The sequence below is a fragment of the Phascolarctos cinereus genome, unplaced genomic scaffold, assembly GCF_003287225.1.
Source record: "Phascolarctos cinereus isolate Bilbo 61053 unplaced genomic scaffold, phaCin_HiC Scaffold_8;HRSCAF=390, whole genome shotgun sequence".
Classification (NCBI taxonomy): domain Eukaryota; kingdom Metazoa; phylum Chordata; class Mammalia; order Diprotodontia; family Phascolarctidae; genus Phascolarctos; species Phascolarctos cinereus.
In genome coordinates, this window is record NW_027556291.1 from 1,801,198 (window position 1) to 1,819,568 (window position 18,371).

The window sequence follows — 18,371 nt, forward strand, 5'->3', positions numbered from 1 at the left end:
GAGGCCCTGGGCTGAGACACTCCTGACTAGCGCCTCGGTGCTAGTAGGGTCTGACGGGGGACCCCTGAGAGGGTGGGAAAGGGGCAGGGGGACAAAGGAAGAAAAGATGGGCCTGGCCACTGGTTCTGTCTTGGTGCTCTGCTCTGGGAGTTTGAAATCCCAGCAAATACCCCCCCACCCAACCCAGAGAGTTCCACACAACACACTCCCCAGGCACATCACGACACTGGCTTACATCCGTTTCTCTGTGTGGTTAATTTTTTTAGTTCTCATATTTTTTCTAAGAAAAAGCAACAAGAAAATAATTGTTTGTACAAAACATCTTTACAGGTTTTCTTCCAAAAAGACTCGTATTTACATAAACAGAAACAAAGCCACAACCTTCTGCCCATCCCCTAGAGGGTGGGAGGGTGGCTGGGTGCCCCATCCTTGAGGCTCGGAGCCCGGCCAAGACGGGGAGGCAGGAGCGCTGGAAGCCCAGCCCCTGGTTCCCGTCTCACTGGCAAGCAGCAGTCAAGCCCCCATGAGGGCAATGAGCAGGGGAACCCCATGTGTGCCCCGGGCTCCAGAAGACCAGCCCCACCAGTGCCCCGTCAGCATCTGGCCCCATGCTCCCCCCTCCCCAACCTGGAGGAACAGGGGGTGGGCAGAGCTCCGGCTTCTGACTCACACACCTGCTCCAGCTCAAAGCGGGTAGCAGAACCCCTGGGTTCGGCAGGAAGAGCCATGCTGAAAGGGAGGGGGAAGGGGAGAGGGGAGAAGGGAAACTCCCAGTTCTCCAGGGCAAATAGCCACCTGTGCACCCCACCCCCCAATGAGGTCACAATGCCTGCAGCTCTCCTGTTGCCTTGGCAACAGCCAATTAAGACACTAATTACCGTGAGAGTGAGGGAGGCAGGAGGTGCCCAAGAATCCCACAAGGAAGGGATTTGGGGGGGGGGGAGCAGAGGGTGGGATGATACCCCCCCCCAAAAAAATCCCACCAACAACCAGGGCCTAGTATTCCAACTCTCAGGCCAGTCTGGCAGTGGGATAGGCTGAGGGCACCTCTTGCCACACACAGCCACTCACTACATGGTGGAGGCCAGGCCTGGCCCCCTCCAGAAATCCCACGGAGCTCAGCCAGAGAAACGTCACTCTACTATACCAAAGCTCAAGAACAGCTGGGGTGGGGGGGTCCTGGAGAGCTGGGCCCAAGAGGGCCCCTCCTTTCACTGCGCTTCCTTTGTTCTGTCGGCCCCTTTGGCTTTTTCTTCCAAAGAGATGAAAAACGGCCAGTTAAAAGGGAGCAGGGTTCAAGAAGACAATGATGGCCAAAGGTGGGCCGAGTCTGGGGTGGGCGTGATGTGGAGGAGAGGGCAGAGCCAGGTGCCAACTGCTAGCCAATGTCCAACCCTGCCACCGTGGCACTGGCACCAGAGGCCCAGGCAGGGCACGGGATGAGGAAGGCACAAGAACAGAGGGGAGAGAGACAGGAGGGTGCACCCCAAGGGCACACCCCTGCCCTCTTACCCACCCCTGAGACAGGAGGGCAGGGAATTCTAAAAGCCAAGAAGCTAAAAACCTATATACCCACATCAGGACCCGGCTGGCATGGGAGGAGGGTGCCTGTCCAGGCTCATGCCCGTTGCTCAGGGCACTCAGACCTTGTAGTAGATGTTGGCAGGGCTCTGAGGAGGCATCTCCTGGACGATGTAGACAGGGTGCCCATAGTCCCCGCTCACCTTCTCGTAGTGAGGGCAGTAGTTGTTTTCTGTAGTCCGTAAGGGGATGATGATGTCACTGGGCTCCGTGCCCGCGGTGCCACTGCCTTTGGGGCTGGCCAGGGTGCTGAGGGCCAGGGCTGCCGTCCGCTGCTGTGTGTGTTTGCGGTGCCGTTTCCGAAGCTTCAAGAGCAGCACCGTGAGGAAGATGACGAGGAGAAGGAAGATGACACAGCCTGCCCCGATAGCTGCAAACACAGCCACTCGGGAGCTGAAGAAGCCATCGGCCCCACCGCCAGCACCGCTGCCACTGGGGCTCTTCCCGTCCTGACCGCTAGTCTCTGCAGATGTGGGGGGGAGAGGGAGACAAATGCTTAGCGGTGCCCAGGACAACGGCTCCTAGCAGTGCTGGCAATGCCAGCCGGCTCGAGATCCACGACACTCACCACGCTTACCACTGCTGTCGTCACCAAAAGGGCCCCGCCCTCGGGGGGGCTGCGTTGCCACCTTCACCCTGTTGTCTGTCTCCTTGCTTGGCCGGCTTGTGGTTGGCTGCTCGGGTACCACAGCGTTGGGATCTGGTGACATGGCAGAGAGAGGCCAGGCTAGCCAAGAGCCCCTGGCACAGTCTAGGGCCCCCTACCCCCACCATACAGGCAGCAATACCAGATCCATACAGATCAAAGGTCAGCCTACTCACCCTGCTGGACCTTCATGACAATTTTCATGGTCCCGAGTGTGGCACACACCCCCTTCTCGGTTCTCTAGCCCTTCCAGGCTCCCATTGGATGTGGCTAGAAGAAATGGAGAAGGTGGGGCTCAGAGACTGGGGGAGCCTGCAGCCCAGCCACAGGGAACAAAGAACGGTCCCCCAGTAGCCTGAGGCACCAGGGCCTGCTCCATACAGAAATCCTAGAATGTCCCAGGGGAAAGGGCATGGAGAATGAAATCGGCCTCTGGGGGACTTACAGCTTGGGGCCCCGGGGGGTTGGCCAATATTGGCTTCCAGGTTCTCCTGCTCTGAGGGTAAGGTGCGGCTGACCAGGCAGCTACCCTGGGCTGGCATCTTCCCAGTCACAAGAGTAGAAGGATATGATTCCCCTACCCCCAAGCCCCTATCTGCCCCAGGGCACACAGCTCCCTTGGCCTGGGCCTTCTCAGCAGCCAGCTGCCCCCTACCCAGCTCCAGCAGAGAAAATTGCCCAAAGGGGCTTGGACTGTGCCAAAGGGTCCAGGCAGCCAAGGTTTTTAGCAGCCTCCTATGTCCCTTCTCAGAAGCCTCTGCAGACATCTTCATCGTGGATGCCAGGGCCCCCCCTTCCAGGGGCATGGAAGGAAGAGAAAAAGTAGAAAGATCTGGGAGGCAGCAATGCCAGATCCTGAGCCTGACTGAACTGTGAACTTGCTGCATGACCTTGGGCCGATACCTACCGGCCTTTCCCAGACCTAGAGTTTCCTATTAGGTGGCGGCGGTGGCCATAGCATCACTACCCCAAGTCTCCTTGTCCCCGCCCCTCCCCATAGCAGACACACAAGTCATTTCCCGAGGCCCACCCTGCCCCCCATCCTCCTCACTACAAGTGAAGGGGAAAAGGCCTCGAGATGAGGTGGGAAAGGAGACCAATATCACTGGCAAAGCAGGCAAGAGCTTGAGGAATGGGTGGCACGGGTCAATGGTGATCACCAGCCTGCTCATAGGCATGGGGATCAAGCTGGGGACAGGTCCAGGGAATGCTTCTAGCTGCCAGCTGCACGAAGCGCCAGTGAGGAGGGGGACCCCAGCGGGCGGCAGGGCACTCACATGTGATGTAGTAATCCTGCTGCCTCTGGAACTCCAGGCCCATGTGGTTGGGGCTGAACTCCTGGAATTTGATGGTGAAGCGGATCTCCTGCTCAGGCTGGTTACAGGTGACCAGCACTTTGGGGTTTAGCACAGTGCTACAGGCCGCTGCCTGCTCCAGGCGCACCAGGTACAGCTTGTAGTATTCATAAGGCCGGCCGGCCTCCGCCCGAGGACAGATGATGTCCAGCTTGTCGCCAATCTTCGGGTAGATCACCAATCCCTTCCCGCTCAGGAACCTGCTCAAGAGGGACGAAGTGGTGAGAGCTAGAGCCTCCCCTCGAGATTAACGGGGCCCATGAAGGTTTGGCAGCCTGCCCAAGAAGAGGGAAGAGCAGGCAGCCTCCTACCCCTCCCCAGGGTGGGACGCATCGACTAAGGGAGCCCATGGCCCTAATGCAACCATGTGACGTAGCCAATGGACTAGATGCCTACGAATGACCTCCTGAGTCTCCAGGCCTGGGTTCTTCCAAAGGGGGGTGTTGTCACATACACCCCCCCTCATCCCTTTGCTCATCCTTCCCCACCCCCAGCCTAAAGAGCCCAGCAAGCCCTCACCTGCCTTAGCCACCACCCTCCATGCTCCCAGCCAAGGGTGAGGAAGCCTAACCTGCCCCCTCCCCCTTCTTACCCACCAGCAAACCCAGTAAGGGCAGGGCAAGGGCTGGGCACAGGGTGCAGTGGGGTAAAATTCCGTCCTGGGGGGGGGCAGTTCTAGCGATACCCAAAAGCCAGAAGCCCAACTGGTGGGTGCTGATGCCTCTCCACAACAGTGGGATTCCCGTTTGGTCCTCACGCTCATGGCACGGGCACCATGACATGTGCCTTCTCCCCTTCGCCATTCTCACTAGGGAGCCCAGCCCCCAAAAGCAGGGGAGGTAAAAGCCAGCCACAAGAACAGAGAAAAGGTGCGGACTCCAGAGCCCGTGCCCTGGGGCCCTCCCTCAGCCCAACTCACAAGGGGCAGGCTCAGGCCTTGATGCATTGCACACCTAGGAGGGCAGGAAACAGGAAGCCATGCCCACAGACCCCCAAGACACGAGGGAATCTCGCTCCAAATTGGGCCTTTTTCTTCCAGGCTCCCTGGGCTTTGGGGGTGAGGAACAGAGTTTCAACCAGGACCTAAGCTGTTCAGGGAAAGTCTCGGTTTAGGCCTAGAACTCAGACAAATGGCTGCCTGCTCCCTGGGGATTCCAGAGGTCTGGGAGTGTTACATGCTAGGAACTGGTGTTTCTGGTCTAGACAGAGAGAGGCCTAAGGCAAACAAAGGCCCAGCATGCCAAGCTGGCAGGAGGCTGCACTCTGGGTTAAGGGCCACAGTGATGGGCACAAGCAGAGAGTGTGAGAAGGAGGCCAGGCCAGAAATGGTGTGCAGAAAGGGGTGGGGGGGTGGCGTAAGGGGTAAGGAGAGGGAAGGCCTGGGGTGCAGGCTGCACAAGGCCAGAAATGTCAACTTTCTCTTGTCAGCAATGGGGACCTCTTCCAAAAGTGGGGGACACACGGAAGTGTGAGGAGTGAGATGGGATAGTGGAGTCAGAGAGGCCTAGACTGAGTCAGAGAGGCCAGTTAGGAGGTAGTTGGGAGGTTAGAATGGAGGGTCTCCTAGCACTAAGGGGGGGGGGGGCAAGGTCTCAGGCTGGTACTAACTGGAAACAGGGAAATCATTGTGAATGGTCCCTGTTCCATGCCCCCCCCCGAATACCACTTCCACTCAGTGGTCCTGCCCTGATATTATGCCCCAAAACATGGGGTGGCCCTTTCAGCATGGTGTGGTGTGGCTAGCCCTCCTGCCTAGAACAGTGCTCTGGCCTCAGCCCTACATAGCCACTCCAATGCTCAATCTTGTCCTTTCCTCCCAGCATCTCCTTTCCCAGGCCTTCTCTCCACCACCACAGCCAGCACCCTGCCTTCTTTACTGGGACACCCTGCCCAGAGGCTCTCTCTAGGCCAGGCCCAGCTCTTACCAAGTCCCTTCCTGGCTTCCTGTTACCTCAAGGATCAAATGTGGCTTCCTCTACTTGGCATGTCAGCCCTCCTCCAGCCTTATGGAAATGACTCCATTTCCCACCTCCATGTCTTTGCATGGCTGCCCCCGACACAGCCAGTGCCACCACTCCCAAAGTACCAATTTCATATAGACCTCTCTATGTGGAGGTTACCCTGCCCCCAGCTATAGATCTAAGCTCCCTAAGGATAGGGCCTTTGGAGCATCTAACAGTGCCTGGAACAGAACAGGTGCCTAATCAATGCTGGCTGATTCTAATTGGCTAATTACCCAGGAGGATCCCCTCTCTCCAGGTCCCAGGGCAATAAGAACTCAGCCCGAGTTTGTCCCAAAGCCCAGTGCAGTCCTGGCCCTAAGTCACAATGACAGAGACGTGAGGCCTAATGGTAGCCTGGAAGCTCCCTTCATTCTGTCCCAGATATGGGAGAGCTCTGCACGCTTCCTTCCCCTCCGCCTTCTCCCAGTGGTGGGAGCACAGCCCCTTTGCCCACCCAGTTTCACCTTTCCAGGCCTTAGCCTACCCCACCCCCATGACTGAGGAGTGCTTTCCTGCCCAGGCGACCCCCAGACAAAGCCCTTTTCTGGAAACTAAGGGGATTGACATGGCTCAGCAGGGAGCCCAGAGTGAGTTACCATGGTAACCCCTGAAGACTTCCCCCCATCCAAGCTTGATCCTGGGGGGCCCTGGGTGACCTCAAGGAACACCCCCTTCCCCCCTACATGGGAGCCAGAGTCCAGATGGTTTTGGAGAACCAGACCTGGATAGTCTGGGCCAGGGGGAGGCCCCAGAAGCAGCAGTTCTCCCACGTAACAGGTGGGGGACTCAGGAACAAACCTCACCCACACCTTGAGCCTCTTGCCACCTCACTTAGATGCTCACAGGGGCCAGAGGGATGCTGACCAGCCAGCCCAGTCAGCCTGCAGGCTAGAAAGAAGCAGAGGCCCAAGCAAGTCTCCAGGCAGCAGGCCTCTGCCCACAGCCCTTGGAGCCGAGAGGCCCAGACTGGAGGCCCTGTCTCCATCCAGAGCATGGACCAGCTCTTCTTCAAGCTGGGCGCAAAATTCCCCACAAAGGTTCCTCTAACTCCATCCAAGGCCAGCAGCAAAGGGCTCTGGGGACAGCCTCTCAGGAAGCCCCCCTTGAACAGCCCCCATCTCCACTGCCCACTCCTGATTCTAGGCCAAGCAAGGGGAGTGGTCGCAGGCAAAGCAAGGTAAAAGGGGCTGCCTGAGACCCAAGAGATGGGAAGCTGTGCCATGAGGTTGCTGGCCTTGGCCTCAGGCCCAGGGGCTGGGCTTACCTGCCAATCACACAATATGGAAAGCCCACAAATGGGGGGGAGGGCAGCAAGGCTCTGTTGCTGCCATGCAGACACACAGGCTTGGGTCTCATCCTACCCAGAAGGCATCACATCACCTCACATCACACCACACATCACATCGACACACAGACACACACACACAGAAAGGAGAATGGGGCTGAGGGGCCACTGCCCAAAGACTTCCCAAGCTCAAGTGCTATCTACACCCTTGCCCTCTGCTCTGTGCCAATGAGAGGTTCAGAGAGGTGAGGGTAGGGGCCGCTACAATCCAGCCCACATAGCCAAGCCTTGCTCCTCATACATCCATCACAGGGAGGAATCATTGGATGGGTTCGTTGCTCGCTCCCTCCCTCTTGTCCAGACTTCAATACACAAATACCCCAAATCTCTTACTCAGCAGAGCCCCTCCTCACCCCTTCACCCCCCATGCCCCATCAGCTACAAGCTGTTAGAAAGAAAGGTCAGCCCTTGGCCCTAGCAGCCTCCCAAGCAGCACTAAAGGTAGGGACAAGGGAGTGGGTAAAAAGGGCCCAGAGTCAGGGTCCCCCAGCTAATCCTGCCCAAATGGCCGCCAGCTTACGTGGGGGAGTATGAATCCAGGCCCTACGCCTTGGCTTCAAACATCAGAAGGCAGCTCCCCATGGAGGGACGGGAAGGTCAGGATGGGAGCAAGACAGGCCTCAAATGGAATAGCAGCAGCTGCATGGCGCTAAGCAGCACCCCAAGACTACTGGGGGGCTGCCTAGTCTAAGTTTTCTGTAAGGGAAGTGGGAAGTATCCTTCCCTCACCTTCAGGGGTCAGCCAGGGAAGCCCAGAGGCCCTGGTTACCAGCCAGCTGACCTTGCAGAGTCCACTGGCCCCAGAGGCCATGTGAGGAGACTCCTGGGCAAAAGCCCCTGCCAGTCAGTGCCTGGCAGCACCTTGAGCCAGCCCCTGCTAGCCCTTGAAAGCAAGGCCCTGCAACCTGGAAACAGAGACCCCCAGCCCTTATTTATTTTGAGGTTTTTTTTCCCAAGGAGGAAGCAATTAAGGCAGGTTTACAGGGGCTGGGGGAGGGGTGGGGCTACCAGCTCCCTGATAGAGCTGAGACTAAAAGCTAAGAGGAAAGGGGGTAGGGGGAGACAGAGACAGAGGGAGAGAGAGAGGAAGAGGGAGGAAGGAAAAGAGAGAGGGAAGGATGAGGGGGAGGGAAGGGGACAGAGGGGAGAAGAGGGGAGAAAAAGAGGGAGAGAGGAAGGGAGGGGGAGAGGAGGGGGGAGGGAAGAGAGAGGGAGAGAGAGGAAGAGGGGGAAGGAAAAGAGAGAGGGAAGGAGTGAGGGGGAGAGGAGGGAAGGGGACAGAGGGGAGAAAAAGAGGGGAGAGAGAGGAGTGGGAGGGAAGAGAAGGAAGGAAGGAGGGGAGAGGGGGAGGAGAGAAAGAAGAAGAAATAGAGAAGAGAGAAAGAGGGGTGAGAGGGAGAGGAGAGAGGGGAAGAGAGGAAAGGACAGGGGGAGGAAGAGAGAGGAGAGGGAGAAAGAGAGAAGCAGGAGGAGAGAGAGGGGAGGGGAGAAGGAAAGAGAGGAGAGAGAGGGGAAGAGAGGGGGAGGAGAGAAAGGGAAGGAGAGGGAAGGGGGGAGGAGGTGGAAGGAGAGAGACAGAGAGAGACAGAAACAGAGCTGGGAGGAAAAGTGCTGGTATGTGCGAGAAACAAAAGGATGTGAGAAAGTGGCATGGGGGTGACTAAGTGAGGGAGAAAGTGTGGATGGGGGGGGCGGAGCACTCAGAAATAAGGTGAAGACCATAGGAAGCTGGCCCAGAAGCTCTCTGGGAGTTTGCCACTGAGGCTCATCGCAACCTGCCCTGATTGCAGCTTTCCCCTCTCAAGTCCCAGAAGATAGGAAGAGGATGGCAACTCGCAGTTTTCTCGATCTGCTAGTATCCCGTGGAGTCTCTGCAGGCCCCTGATTCCTCGGATTGGGGCAGGACAAGTAGAGAGGACAAGCGATGGTGAAACTAGGGCATGGAGGAGGAAGGAGCGAGGACCTGGGGCCCCAGGAGCGTCTCTTAGCTTCCCTGACAGACAGAGGCTTGTTTCTAGCCAAGTACTCTCTGCAGTTAGAGACCCAAGGAACCAGCTCGGTTGCCCTGTTCCCCACCCCCCCTTCTACTCCCACACATGGGTGTGAGTGAACCCTAGATGCCTTTAGGCAAAGGCTCTCCAGTCCCCATCCTGTCCCATCCTGCTCGGCGGCACCCCCCCCCCCACACACACACGTACATACCAATGTACTTAGCAACTTCTCTCCCCGTGCTAGGCTGCCCAGGTCCCCAGACCACTGAGCCCTTGGGGCGACAAGGGCTCAGGCCTCGCTTGCCTCATGGCTCTGAGCACTTCAAGGTTCCAGAAGAGAGTTCCAAAGTCCCTCTGGCACTCCCCAGCCCACCGATTAAGAGTTGGGAAAGGAGTTGAGGGAAGCGCCCCCCCCCCCGTGACCCACCTGCTGGGGGCTCTGCTTTCCCACTGGTGCCATCCCCTCTGGTTACCCCCACCCCACCCCGGGGATCTTTGCATCTCCCTCAGCCCACACAGTAGGTGCTCAGCCAAGGCCTCGGGGCTGGAGCAGCTGCCAGGGGCCCTTCGAGCCAGCACAATACAGAACGGGGCAATTTCTGGCTGAAGGGACCCCTTGAAGTTATACTTTAAAAACTGGGAAAGTGGAGCAAAGTTGGCTAGAGGCAGGAAGAGCCGCTGGACTGGGGAGGGGGGGAGGGAGGGGCAAGAATAGAGCATGGAGAATTGCTGCCCTTTGCCTTCTGCCTCAAGACAAGGGTGCTCAGGGCTCTTCGAAGCCCCCAACCCCCGCTCCAATGCAAAAAATCTCCAGGGAAAGGTGTGGCGGTGGGAAGGGAGGAGACGGCCAAAAGGCTACCCCTCGCCCCCAGCCCACCCGGCAGGAAGGCCCGGGGGGGCTCCACTCCTTCCTCCCCCCGGGGCCTCCATTCCTCCGGAGCTGGGGGGGGCGGCGGCGCACAAAGGCGGGAGGGCGGAACAACGACTCGGGCTGAGGGGGGTGCCACTGGGGCGCCCCCCTTCCTTTCCCCGCCTTTGTGAGCTCCGAGCGGCGCCTCCCCGGGCCCCCCGGCAGAGAGGAGAGAACAGAACGGAGAAGGCTGGAGCTGGGGGGGGGGCGGTGACGATGGAGGAAGAAAGGGAGAGAAAGAGGGAAGACAGACAGAGACTGAGAGGGAAGAAAGGGGGAGGGTAACGAGCGCAGCCCCGGGACTGGCGGTCCCACGACTGAAGGCCGGTGGCGGCCTCGAAGCCCAGCCCAACCCAGCCCAGCCCAGCGCAGCCCAGTGCAGCCGTCGGCCGGGAGCTGGCGACCCAGAGCGGGCCCTGCCCCGCCCAGCCCCGCCGGGAGTCCCAGAGAAGGGGTCCGAGTGCGGCCGAGGCCGGCGGGAGGCCGGGACGAGCCCCAGACATGCAGACAGACAGATCGGCCGGCGGACAGACGAACCAAAGGACGGACGGGCAGATTGGCAGCCAGACGGCCAGATGGACGGGCGGACGGACGGACGAGCGGCCAGATGGGCAGACAGGCAGACGGGCGGCCAGACGGCCGGGCGAGCGGGCGGCCAGACTGACAGAAGGACAGACAGGCGGGCGCGCGGGCGCGCGGCCACTTACTTGGGGTTGAGGGAGCTCCAGGACACGGGCTCCAGCGTCTTGGGCAGCGGCGTGGCTAGGCGGCAGAGCGCCAGCACGAGCCCCAGCAGCCACTTGCCTCCGGCGGAGCGCAGCCCCGGCCGGGCCATCCTGCCGGGCTCCCTCCCTTCGAGCGTTCGCTCGCTCGCTAGCTCACTCGCCGGCCCCCCGGGTGGGTCGGTCGCTCCCTCGGGTCGATCGCTCGCCGGCCCCCCGGGTGGGTTGGTCGCTCACTCGGGTCGATCGCTGCTGGCTCGGCGCAGCTCAGTCGCCCATGGCCCGCCGCCCGTCCAGTCTGGCCCCGATCCCGATCCCGGTGCCGCCGCCGGCGGCTCTGACAGTGGCACCCCGGTCCGGCCCGGCCCAGGCGCCTGGCTGGCTGGCTAGCTGGCCGGCTGGCTCGGACCCGGGCCGCCCCCGACGGCTGCTCCCTCAGCCGCGCCCGGGGGCCGCCTGTGCCGCCGCGGGCCGGGGCCGGAGCCGGAGCCGGGGCCGGGGCCGGGGCGGGGGCCGGCGAGGCCCGCCCATCAGCTCTCTCGCTCGCTCGGGGGGCGGCGGGGAGGGCCCGGGAGGGGGCGGCGCGGGGCGAGGAGCGGGGCGTGAGGCGCGGGGCGCGGGGCGCGGGGCGGAGAGCGGCGAGCAGCGAACGGCCCACACGTCTGCCACGGCGACCCACCGCGCACAGACTCCGCTCACTATGGGCCCGGCCGGCTACTCTCCCGCTCAGGCGGACTCAGGGGCAGCCCCGGCCCTCTTGGCCAATGGCGAGCTTCGGCGCCGGGGTCCTCGGCCTGAGCCACGCCCCTGGAGCGGGGAGGAGGCGTGGAAGGAGCTCGGCTCTTAAGGGCGCCGCGCCGCCGGTGCCAGCAGGTTGGAGAGAGTGCCTATACCCGCGTGGGCACCGCTCTCAGCCAGCACGGCGACCCCCGCGGGGGGGGGCGGGGCTGTACCTTCCTGTTCCGCCCCGGCTTCTCTGCTCCTGGGGCTTAGAGCCTGGGGCGGGGGGAAGGGGCCATGGCGCCCACGGGGCTTCCAGCTCATTTCTAGCCAGTGAACGTCTCCACTGACCCCAGTGTTCAGGCACCTACTCGTTGTGTGACCTTGGGCGAGTCCCTGCTCCTCTCTTGGGCCCTGAGTTAGTCTACTGTCAAACGAAGGAGTTAGAGTAGAAATGATTTCCGAGGGCCCATTCAGGACGTCAGCCTGGGCTCCCAAGTTCTTTCCCCAGCTCCAGGCTTCAGTTCCCCCTCTGTGAAGGGACGGGGCTGGACTAGCCCCTGGATACAAGTCAGGGCGTCCGTGAATTTGGATGAAGGGAAATGTCACCTTTAGGCTCACTCCCCATGAGTTGAAATTCAGCCCTTCCCTTCCACTAGGAATTTAGATGTACAACAAAGGGGCCGTCATCCATTCTTCTCCAAACTTTCGGAAACAGCCGTGGCCTCCAAGGCGGGGGTGGGGGGTGGGGGAGCCCTGCGCCGGAGGGTCCCTAAGACCCAACCAGGTCTGTCATGCTGTGATTCGAAATCCCCGGGCTCTGAGCCTCAGTTTCCCCTTTTGTGATGTGACGATTGTCTCTAAGCTGCCTTCCAGCTCCGACGGGGAGTGTATCTGACTCAGTCTGTCTCCCCAACCCACCCCCCAAGCAAGCCACTATAGATGGGCGAAGACGAGTCGGACCCTAGCCCTCCTCTCCAATGGGTCAGTAGCAACTCTGCTAAAAGGCAAGGAGAAAGAGGCGCCAGATTCCTGGGCAGGCTCGCTATGCCTCAGTGTCCCCTCACGGACTTGTACTCTGGCCCTGCCGGAGACAATCGTAACTTTTCGGGAATCCTTTCCCTGGGCTCCTCTGGGGCCAGGTTCCCCTTCTCATTCGGCCCCTCGTGTGCCTTTTTGCGGGCCAATACCGCCGCCTGAAGGCCCGTGGGAGAACTACAGGCGGCTGTGGCGGTAGGCGCCTACTTAGGGAGCCCTTCGGCCCTGGGGCGCTCTCGGAGGCTTGAGGCTTCCCGGCTGTGGCGGGGCTCAGTTCTCTGCCACACAGAGGGAGGGACTCGAGCAGGAAAAGTCGGAGCGGGAGGGAGAAAAGAAAGCTCCGCAGAAGAGGGAAGGGCTGGGCTTGGGGGCAGGCTTGTACAGCTGTAGAAAAACTGGGGCAGCAAACGGGCTGGTGCCTGGCGCTGGCACTAGGAGCTGCAGGGTGACTTCCTCGGAGACCCCCGGCTCTGTGCCCACATGAACCCAGGGCTCCGGGAGCTGCAGTAAGCTTCTTCTCGACCTGGAGCCTGGACCTGGCGGGGCCCATGGGAGTCCTCAGGCCTGGCGAGTTGCCTCTCCCCCCCATGACGGTCAAGTCTTTGCAGCTGTCTCACCCTTCGCCCAGGCAAATGCCTTTACTTACTCCATTCCGAGAGGAACAAGAGCCTCTGCCCCTGGGAGCCTCCCGTCCAACTAGGGCTCCCTCCCCACCTCCCCGTTGGGGCTCAGAGCCTGCTACGTGCAGTCCATGCTGGGATGGAGGGTGGCAAAGGCCACGTTCTGGAGTTGGGCAGCTCTGGAGGTCAGGGGCAGGAAGTGCCTGGAACATGAAAAAGCTTCAGGCTGGCCTAGAGGAGAGTTCAGCTCTGCTCAGCAGCTGTTTGCTCAGCCTGGGCCCCCCAGTCCTCGAACCTGCTCTATCCAGGGGCCTGCAGGCTCAGAGACCCCAAGGCGTGTTCTCAGAACCCCCTCCCAACCTCCAGAGAAACAGCCCTCCTCCACCTGCCCAGTGCCACCCACCAACTCTCCAGAGTCCTAGCCAGGCCAACTTGTCAGGAACTACTGAGCAAGAACACCAGAGTAGGAAAGTGATGGGGAGGAAAAGCAGCTATCAGAAGTACCAAGGCTCTCCTGTGGAGGGCAAGCTGGCCAAGCTGGGCAGGAAGCCTCTTTCTGGAGGAGCAGGGTCCAGCCTTCCCCCCACCCCCAGCCAAGCTCCAGGGTGGATTCAGAGGTTGGGTCATGGTATTGCTGCGTGGACCCTGGAAATGGGGCTGGGCACACTCCCTGCTTTGGTGAGGGGCACAAACTTCAGCTGCCTCCTGCCTGCCCCTCCCTGCTAAGGCCTCTTTTCCTCTCCCTCTCCCTCTTCCTTTCCCAACTTGAACCATAGTGATTCAGGGCCCTGAGGCTAGGCAAGGGAGCCAGGAAATTGGGATTTGTGGGGAATGCGGCTCTCTCTCATCCCAGCCCCTCCCTCCTTTCCAGAACTGCCTGCTCCCCCTTCCCAGACACCCCACCCCCCCGGACTCCACTTCCAGGGCTGCCCAAGCTTGCACCCCAGTGCTGCTGCCCTGAGATGCCCACACATCATTGGCCTCCCTGTTCCCCTCTCCCTCATCTTGTGCCTTGGCATCCACAGGCCCTCTGTCCTCTCCTCTAAGTGGCCCCATGGCCAACCTTAAAAGCTCAGCTCAGAGGCACCCTCCTCCCCGGAGCCCAGCCTCATCCTGCCGCTCAGGAATGAGCTTTTCTCAGCAGGCTAGGCCCTCCTTGATTCATTCAGGCTGACTGCCGTGGATTAGAGTTACCTGTGTTGGGAGCTCCTGCTATTTCTAGAGGACAGGAACCTTCCTGAGGGCAGGGGTTCATTGAACAGCGCTCTGAACACAGCACCTGCATCAACAGGATTGGCTGAACTGCCCAGCCGCACCATGGAGCCTGACTCCCAAGGATGCCCACTGTGGCCATTCCATGGCCTGAATGTGAACCCCAAAACACACAGCTGAGCACAGTGAGGTTTTACACCTCCCCAGACCCAGGGGCCCAGACAGAAGTACACACAACACAGGGCTACCTTTCCTGCACCTCCTGAGTGAGACAATGAAGAGTAATCCCCAGCTAGTACCCCTGTCCCCCCACCCCATCTGTTGCTGCCATCCCTCCTGGGAATGTTCAGGGAAGTGGGGCTCATTCATCAATGTCATGGGAGGGAAAGAAGTAGCGGCTGCTCCCACTTTTGACCCCCCCCCGCTTTGAGGCAGAGTTCTACCCGGCAGGGTGGGTCAGGAGGAGGGGGAGACTGAAGGTTATTGCAATAGTCCAGACAAGAGGTGAGAAGGGCCTGCCTCAATAGGGAAGAGGGGACTTATACAAGACATGCTGTGCGATGGATTGTATATCTGGAGTGCAGTTGAGGAAGGGAGGAGTTTTGTGTGACCCTGGATGACAGGGAAGCTAGGGCACACTCAACAGCAACAGCAAAGTTGGGAAGAGGGAGGGAGTCGGGGGGTGGGGGGGTGGGAAGATACCAAGTTCAGGTTCAAACATGTTGAGTTTAAGATGCCTGTGGGACACCCAGTCTGAAATGTCCCAAAGTCAGTGGGGGATGGGAGTTGAGCCCAGGTGAGATATCACAGCTGGATATAGATCCAGGAAGCATCTACACGAGGCAGAGTTGAATCCATGGGACCCAATGACCTCACCAAGAGAGATAATCCAGAGGAGAAGGAGAGTGTCCAGGAGAGAACCTTGGGAAGAGTCAGGCTTTGTGGGAATGATCGAGAGGAAGACCCTGCCAAGAAGACTGGGAAGGAGCAGTCAGGTAGGTGGGAGGAGGACTAGGAGAGCACCAGGAGAGGCCTGGAAACCTAGAGAGGAGACAGCGTCCACACAAGAGGGTGATGAGGATTGAGAAAAGTCCACTGGATTTGGTCACTAAGAGTTCCTTGGTAACTTTGGGGAAAGAAGTTTCAGTTGGATGAGGAGATTGGAAGCCAGACTGCAAAAGGTTTAGGAAAGAGAGAGAGAGAGAGAGAGAGAGAGAGAGAGAGAGAGAGAGAGAGAGAGAGAGAGAGAGAGAGAGAGAGAGAGAGAGAGAAGGAAAGACAGGGAGAGACAGAGAGAGGCAGAGAGGAGAGACAGAGAGAGAGAGAAGGAAAGAGAGGGAGAGACACAGAGGAGAGAGAGAGAGACAGAGAGAGAGAGAAGGAAAGATAGGGAGAGAAAGAGAGAGACACAGAGAAAGGAAAGAGAGACAGAGACAGAGAAGGAAAGACAGGGAGACAGAGAGAAAGGGAGAGATAGAAAGAGTGGGAGGGGGAGGGGAGAGAAAGAGACAGGAAAGGAAGCAGAAGCACCTCATGTAGACAACTTTCTAAAGAAGTTTAGTCAGAGAGGAGGAGTGGTAGAGGAGATTAGCTAGTGGGGATGCATGGACTAAGTGAAAGGATTTTGAGGATGGGGGAGACATGGGCATATTTGTAGGGGGCTGGGAAGCAGTCAGGAGATAGAGATACACTTTCATGTGGCATCCTCTTATTTCCTGTGTGCGTATCCAAATATTTGCATTTCGTGATGACTCCAAATCATACCAAAAGCCCCCATAGTGCCTCGGATCCATCAGGCACTTAATAAATACTCAAAACAAAATCATAAAAATCCAAACCAACCAAGGAAACCAGCCATTTCCTTTGACTGCTTCTCTTTTGGGGAATGATTTTGGGGAATGGCAGTTTCACTTCTGCATGGTGAGGTCTCTTTCCTGACTTCCTTTGAAAGCCACGACTACAATCTGTCCTCAGCTCCCAGTGAGGTGGACACTACCCCAGGGTGCTCCAAGTCAGATCAATTTTAGAACATTGATGGGATAAGGTGGGAAGTACATCTTCCAGACCCTTTGAAGAAGGAAAGGCCCCCTTGGGTCAAAGGCTGGGGTGGAAAGAAAGGAGACCTGGCCAAGGTCAAAGCTGAGGCTTCCCCCCCAGATGATTTCTTATCAGAGGGCTTCAGCTAGAACTCCATGCCCACTCCAATTTCTGGAATTCCTCACATTCCAGCTAACTCAGTGCTCTCCTACAAGACCCAGAGGGCATAATGAAATCTCCCAGCCAAGTGGAACAGACCTATGTCTGGCATGATTTAGCTTCTTTGAATGGCTTTCAAAGAGTTTGTGCTCTTATTTTTAAAGCCATGATTGATTGATTAAGAGATGTTCTCATCTAGTCAAGGTATCAAGCTAAAATGGAGTGGGGTGGTTTCCACCCTATCCTTACATGTACATGGCACTAAATTCCAAGTGGAGACTGATGACAGTACACTGACCAATGCCAAGCTGGCTAGCAAGGGATGGGGGGTAGTGCCAGCCAACTCTGAATTCACCACATACTACTGGCCAGGGAGACTACCATAGATGCAGATGCATGTGCCCAAAGGCCATGTGACATTGGTACAACAGTGATCTCGAAAGGAGTCAAAGCTCTATGTGACATATAGAGAACTGTATAGCTGAGAGCTTGGGGCTTCCTCCAGACAGCATGCCAACAGCATAGGAGAACCAACCTTCCGTGCCTCAGTCATCTGTGTGGGGATCACTAGTGGCTAGAGCAGATGGCTGACACAGGACTCCAGGAAGCATTACAGGCCAAGAAATAGGGCAGTGATACTAAAGGATTCTACTACGATTGAGACAATGGCAGAAATTGGACCTAAGCAAGAGAGTGCCTAGGCCTACTGGCCTGTGGCTGGTCTACATGCATGGGACCAGGTGCTCCCCAGTTTACATACTGCTCTAAAGCCACAAAAGCACTGAATGATGACTTTGGACATGTGAGTCAAGGAGAGCACATTGGAGCTAGGAAGAAACCAATTATACAGGCTCCTGGTGGGCCAAGCAGTGGGAGATAGGCCCACTCCGTTCAAATAAAAGCACATCCTGCCTGTTTGGAGAAGACCAGCGCTGGCAAACTTTTCAAATTTGTCTGTAGTTGTTTGCTTTAAAGAGTTGCAGACAGCAAGCACCTAAGTCCTAGAAGAGGAGTGATGCCTGATCCTTTCACCGAGCACAGCCAAGCATCCCCAGCCAGGAACCAGAAAGTACCTGAGTATGGATTCCCTGCCATGTCCCAAGCTGACCGTGCCAGCTGCCCCCGGAATCGCTCCCTTTGGCAGAGATCAAGGCATCTCGAGTCAGAGCTCCCTGTCCTCAAGGGGAGCCACAGCCTGGTGGGCTCGACTGCACACTGTTGAACGTGTCGGGGCTTCCAAGACTAGAAGACAAATCACGGTCAAATCGATGTGTACCCTTTCTGCCAGTGTTTGAGCAGGAACACCACCTCCTCACCAACTCAGATTTTGTGCTCTCAGAAGACAGTGAGGTCACACACACATACACACACACACACACACACACACACACACACACACACACACACTCTTAACCAGTTGGGCTCTTGGCTGACAGAGAGACTGGGAGGAGCTGACCAGTCAGCCATGACTTCAGCTCAGGAGAGCTCTGACAGAAACAAAGGGCTAACTGGATGAAGCCTGACTTTTCTGTCAAGACTCGCAACAAGGAGATAGTTATGTTGGAAAACCTTGATGTTCAAGAGACCTATGAGTTAACAGACTGACAGAAAGCTCTTCCATACCTAGTTATAGAAATACTGGGTGCTTTGCCTGTTTACAGAATAGCCCCAAAGACTCATGGGGACCCTGTTAAGACACTTCACTTTGATCCCTTTTGGGAAGACTCTGGACACAGATCAAACTAAGCTTTGTTTAGTGAGACTCCTAGACTAAACTCAAGAGGAAGCATGCTGAACCACTTGGCAGTCAGGCTCCCCTAGGACATACTCCCAGTCCATGTGATCCTAGAACTAGGGTGCCCCTCCCCTTTGGAAGTTTAAACTGACATTTCCCCCCATAAATTTACTCTGGTCTTTTATGCCATGAGCTTTTCTCTCTTTTTTTAAATTCAATTTTAAGCTCCAAATTCTCTCCTTCCTTCTTCCCCCTCCTTACCCATTGAGAAGGCAAGAAAAACAACTCATTATAAGT

General features: G+C 57.9%; 1 protein-coding gene across 1 annotated transcript; it reads right to left on the minus strand.

Annotated features, from left to right (window-relative positions):
* Positions 1-240: 240 nt before the first annotated feature.
* On the minus strand, positions 241-11,031 carry EFNB1 (ephrin B1). Its single transcript, XM_020976577.2, is given in 6 exon segments — positions 241-2,044; positions 2,150-2,281; positions 2,404-2,434; positions 2,436-2,497; positions 3,505-3,782; positions 10,539-11,031. Coding segments are annotated over 6 exon segments (1,035 nt in total). The 5' UTR covers positions 10,667-11,031; the 3' UTR covers positions 241-1,640.
* Between the last annotated feature and the right edge of the window lie 7,340 nt (positions 11,032-18,371).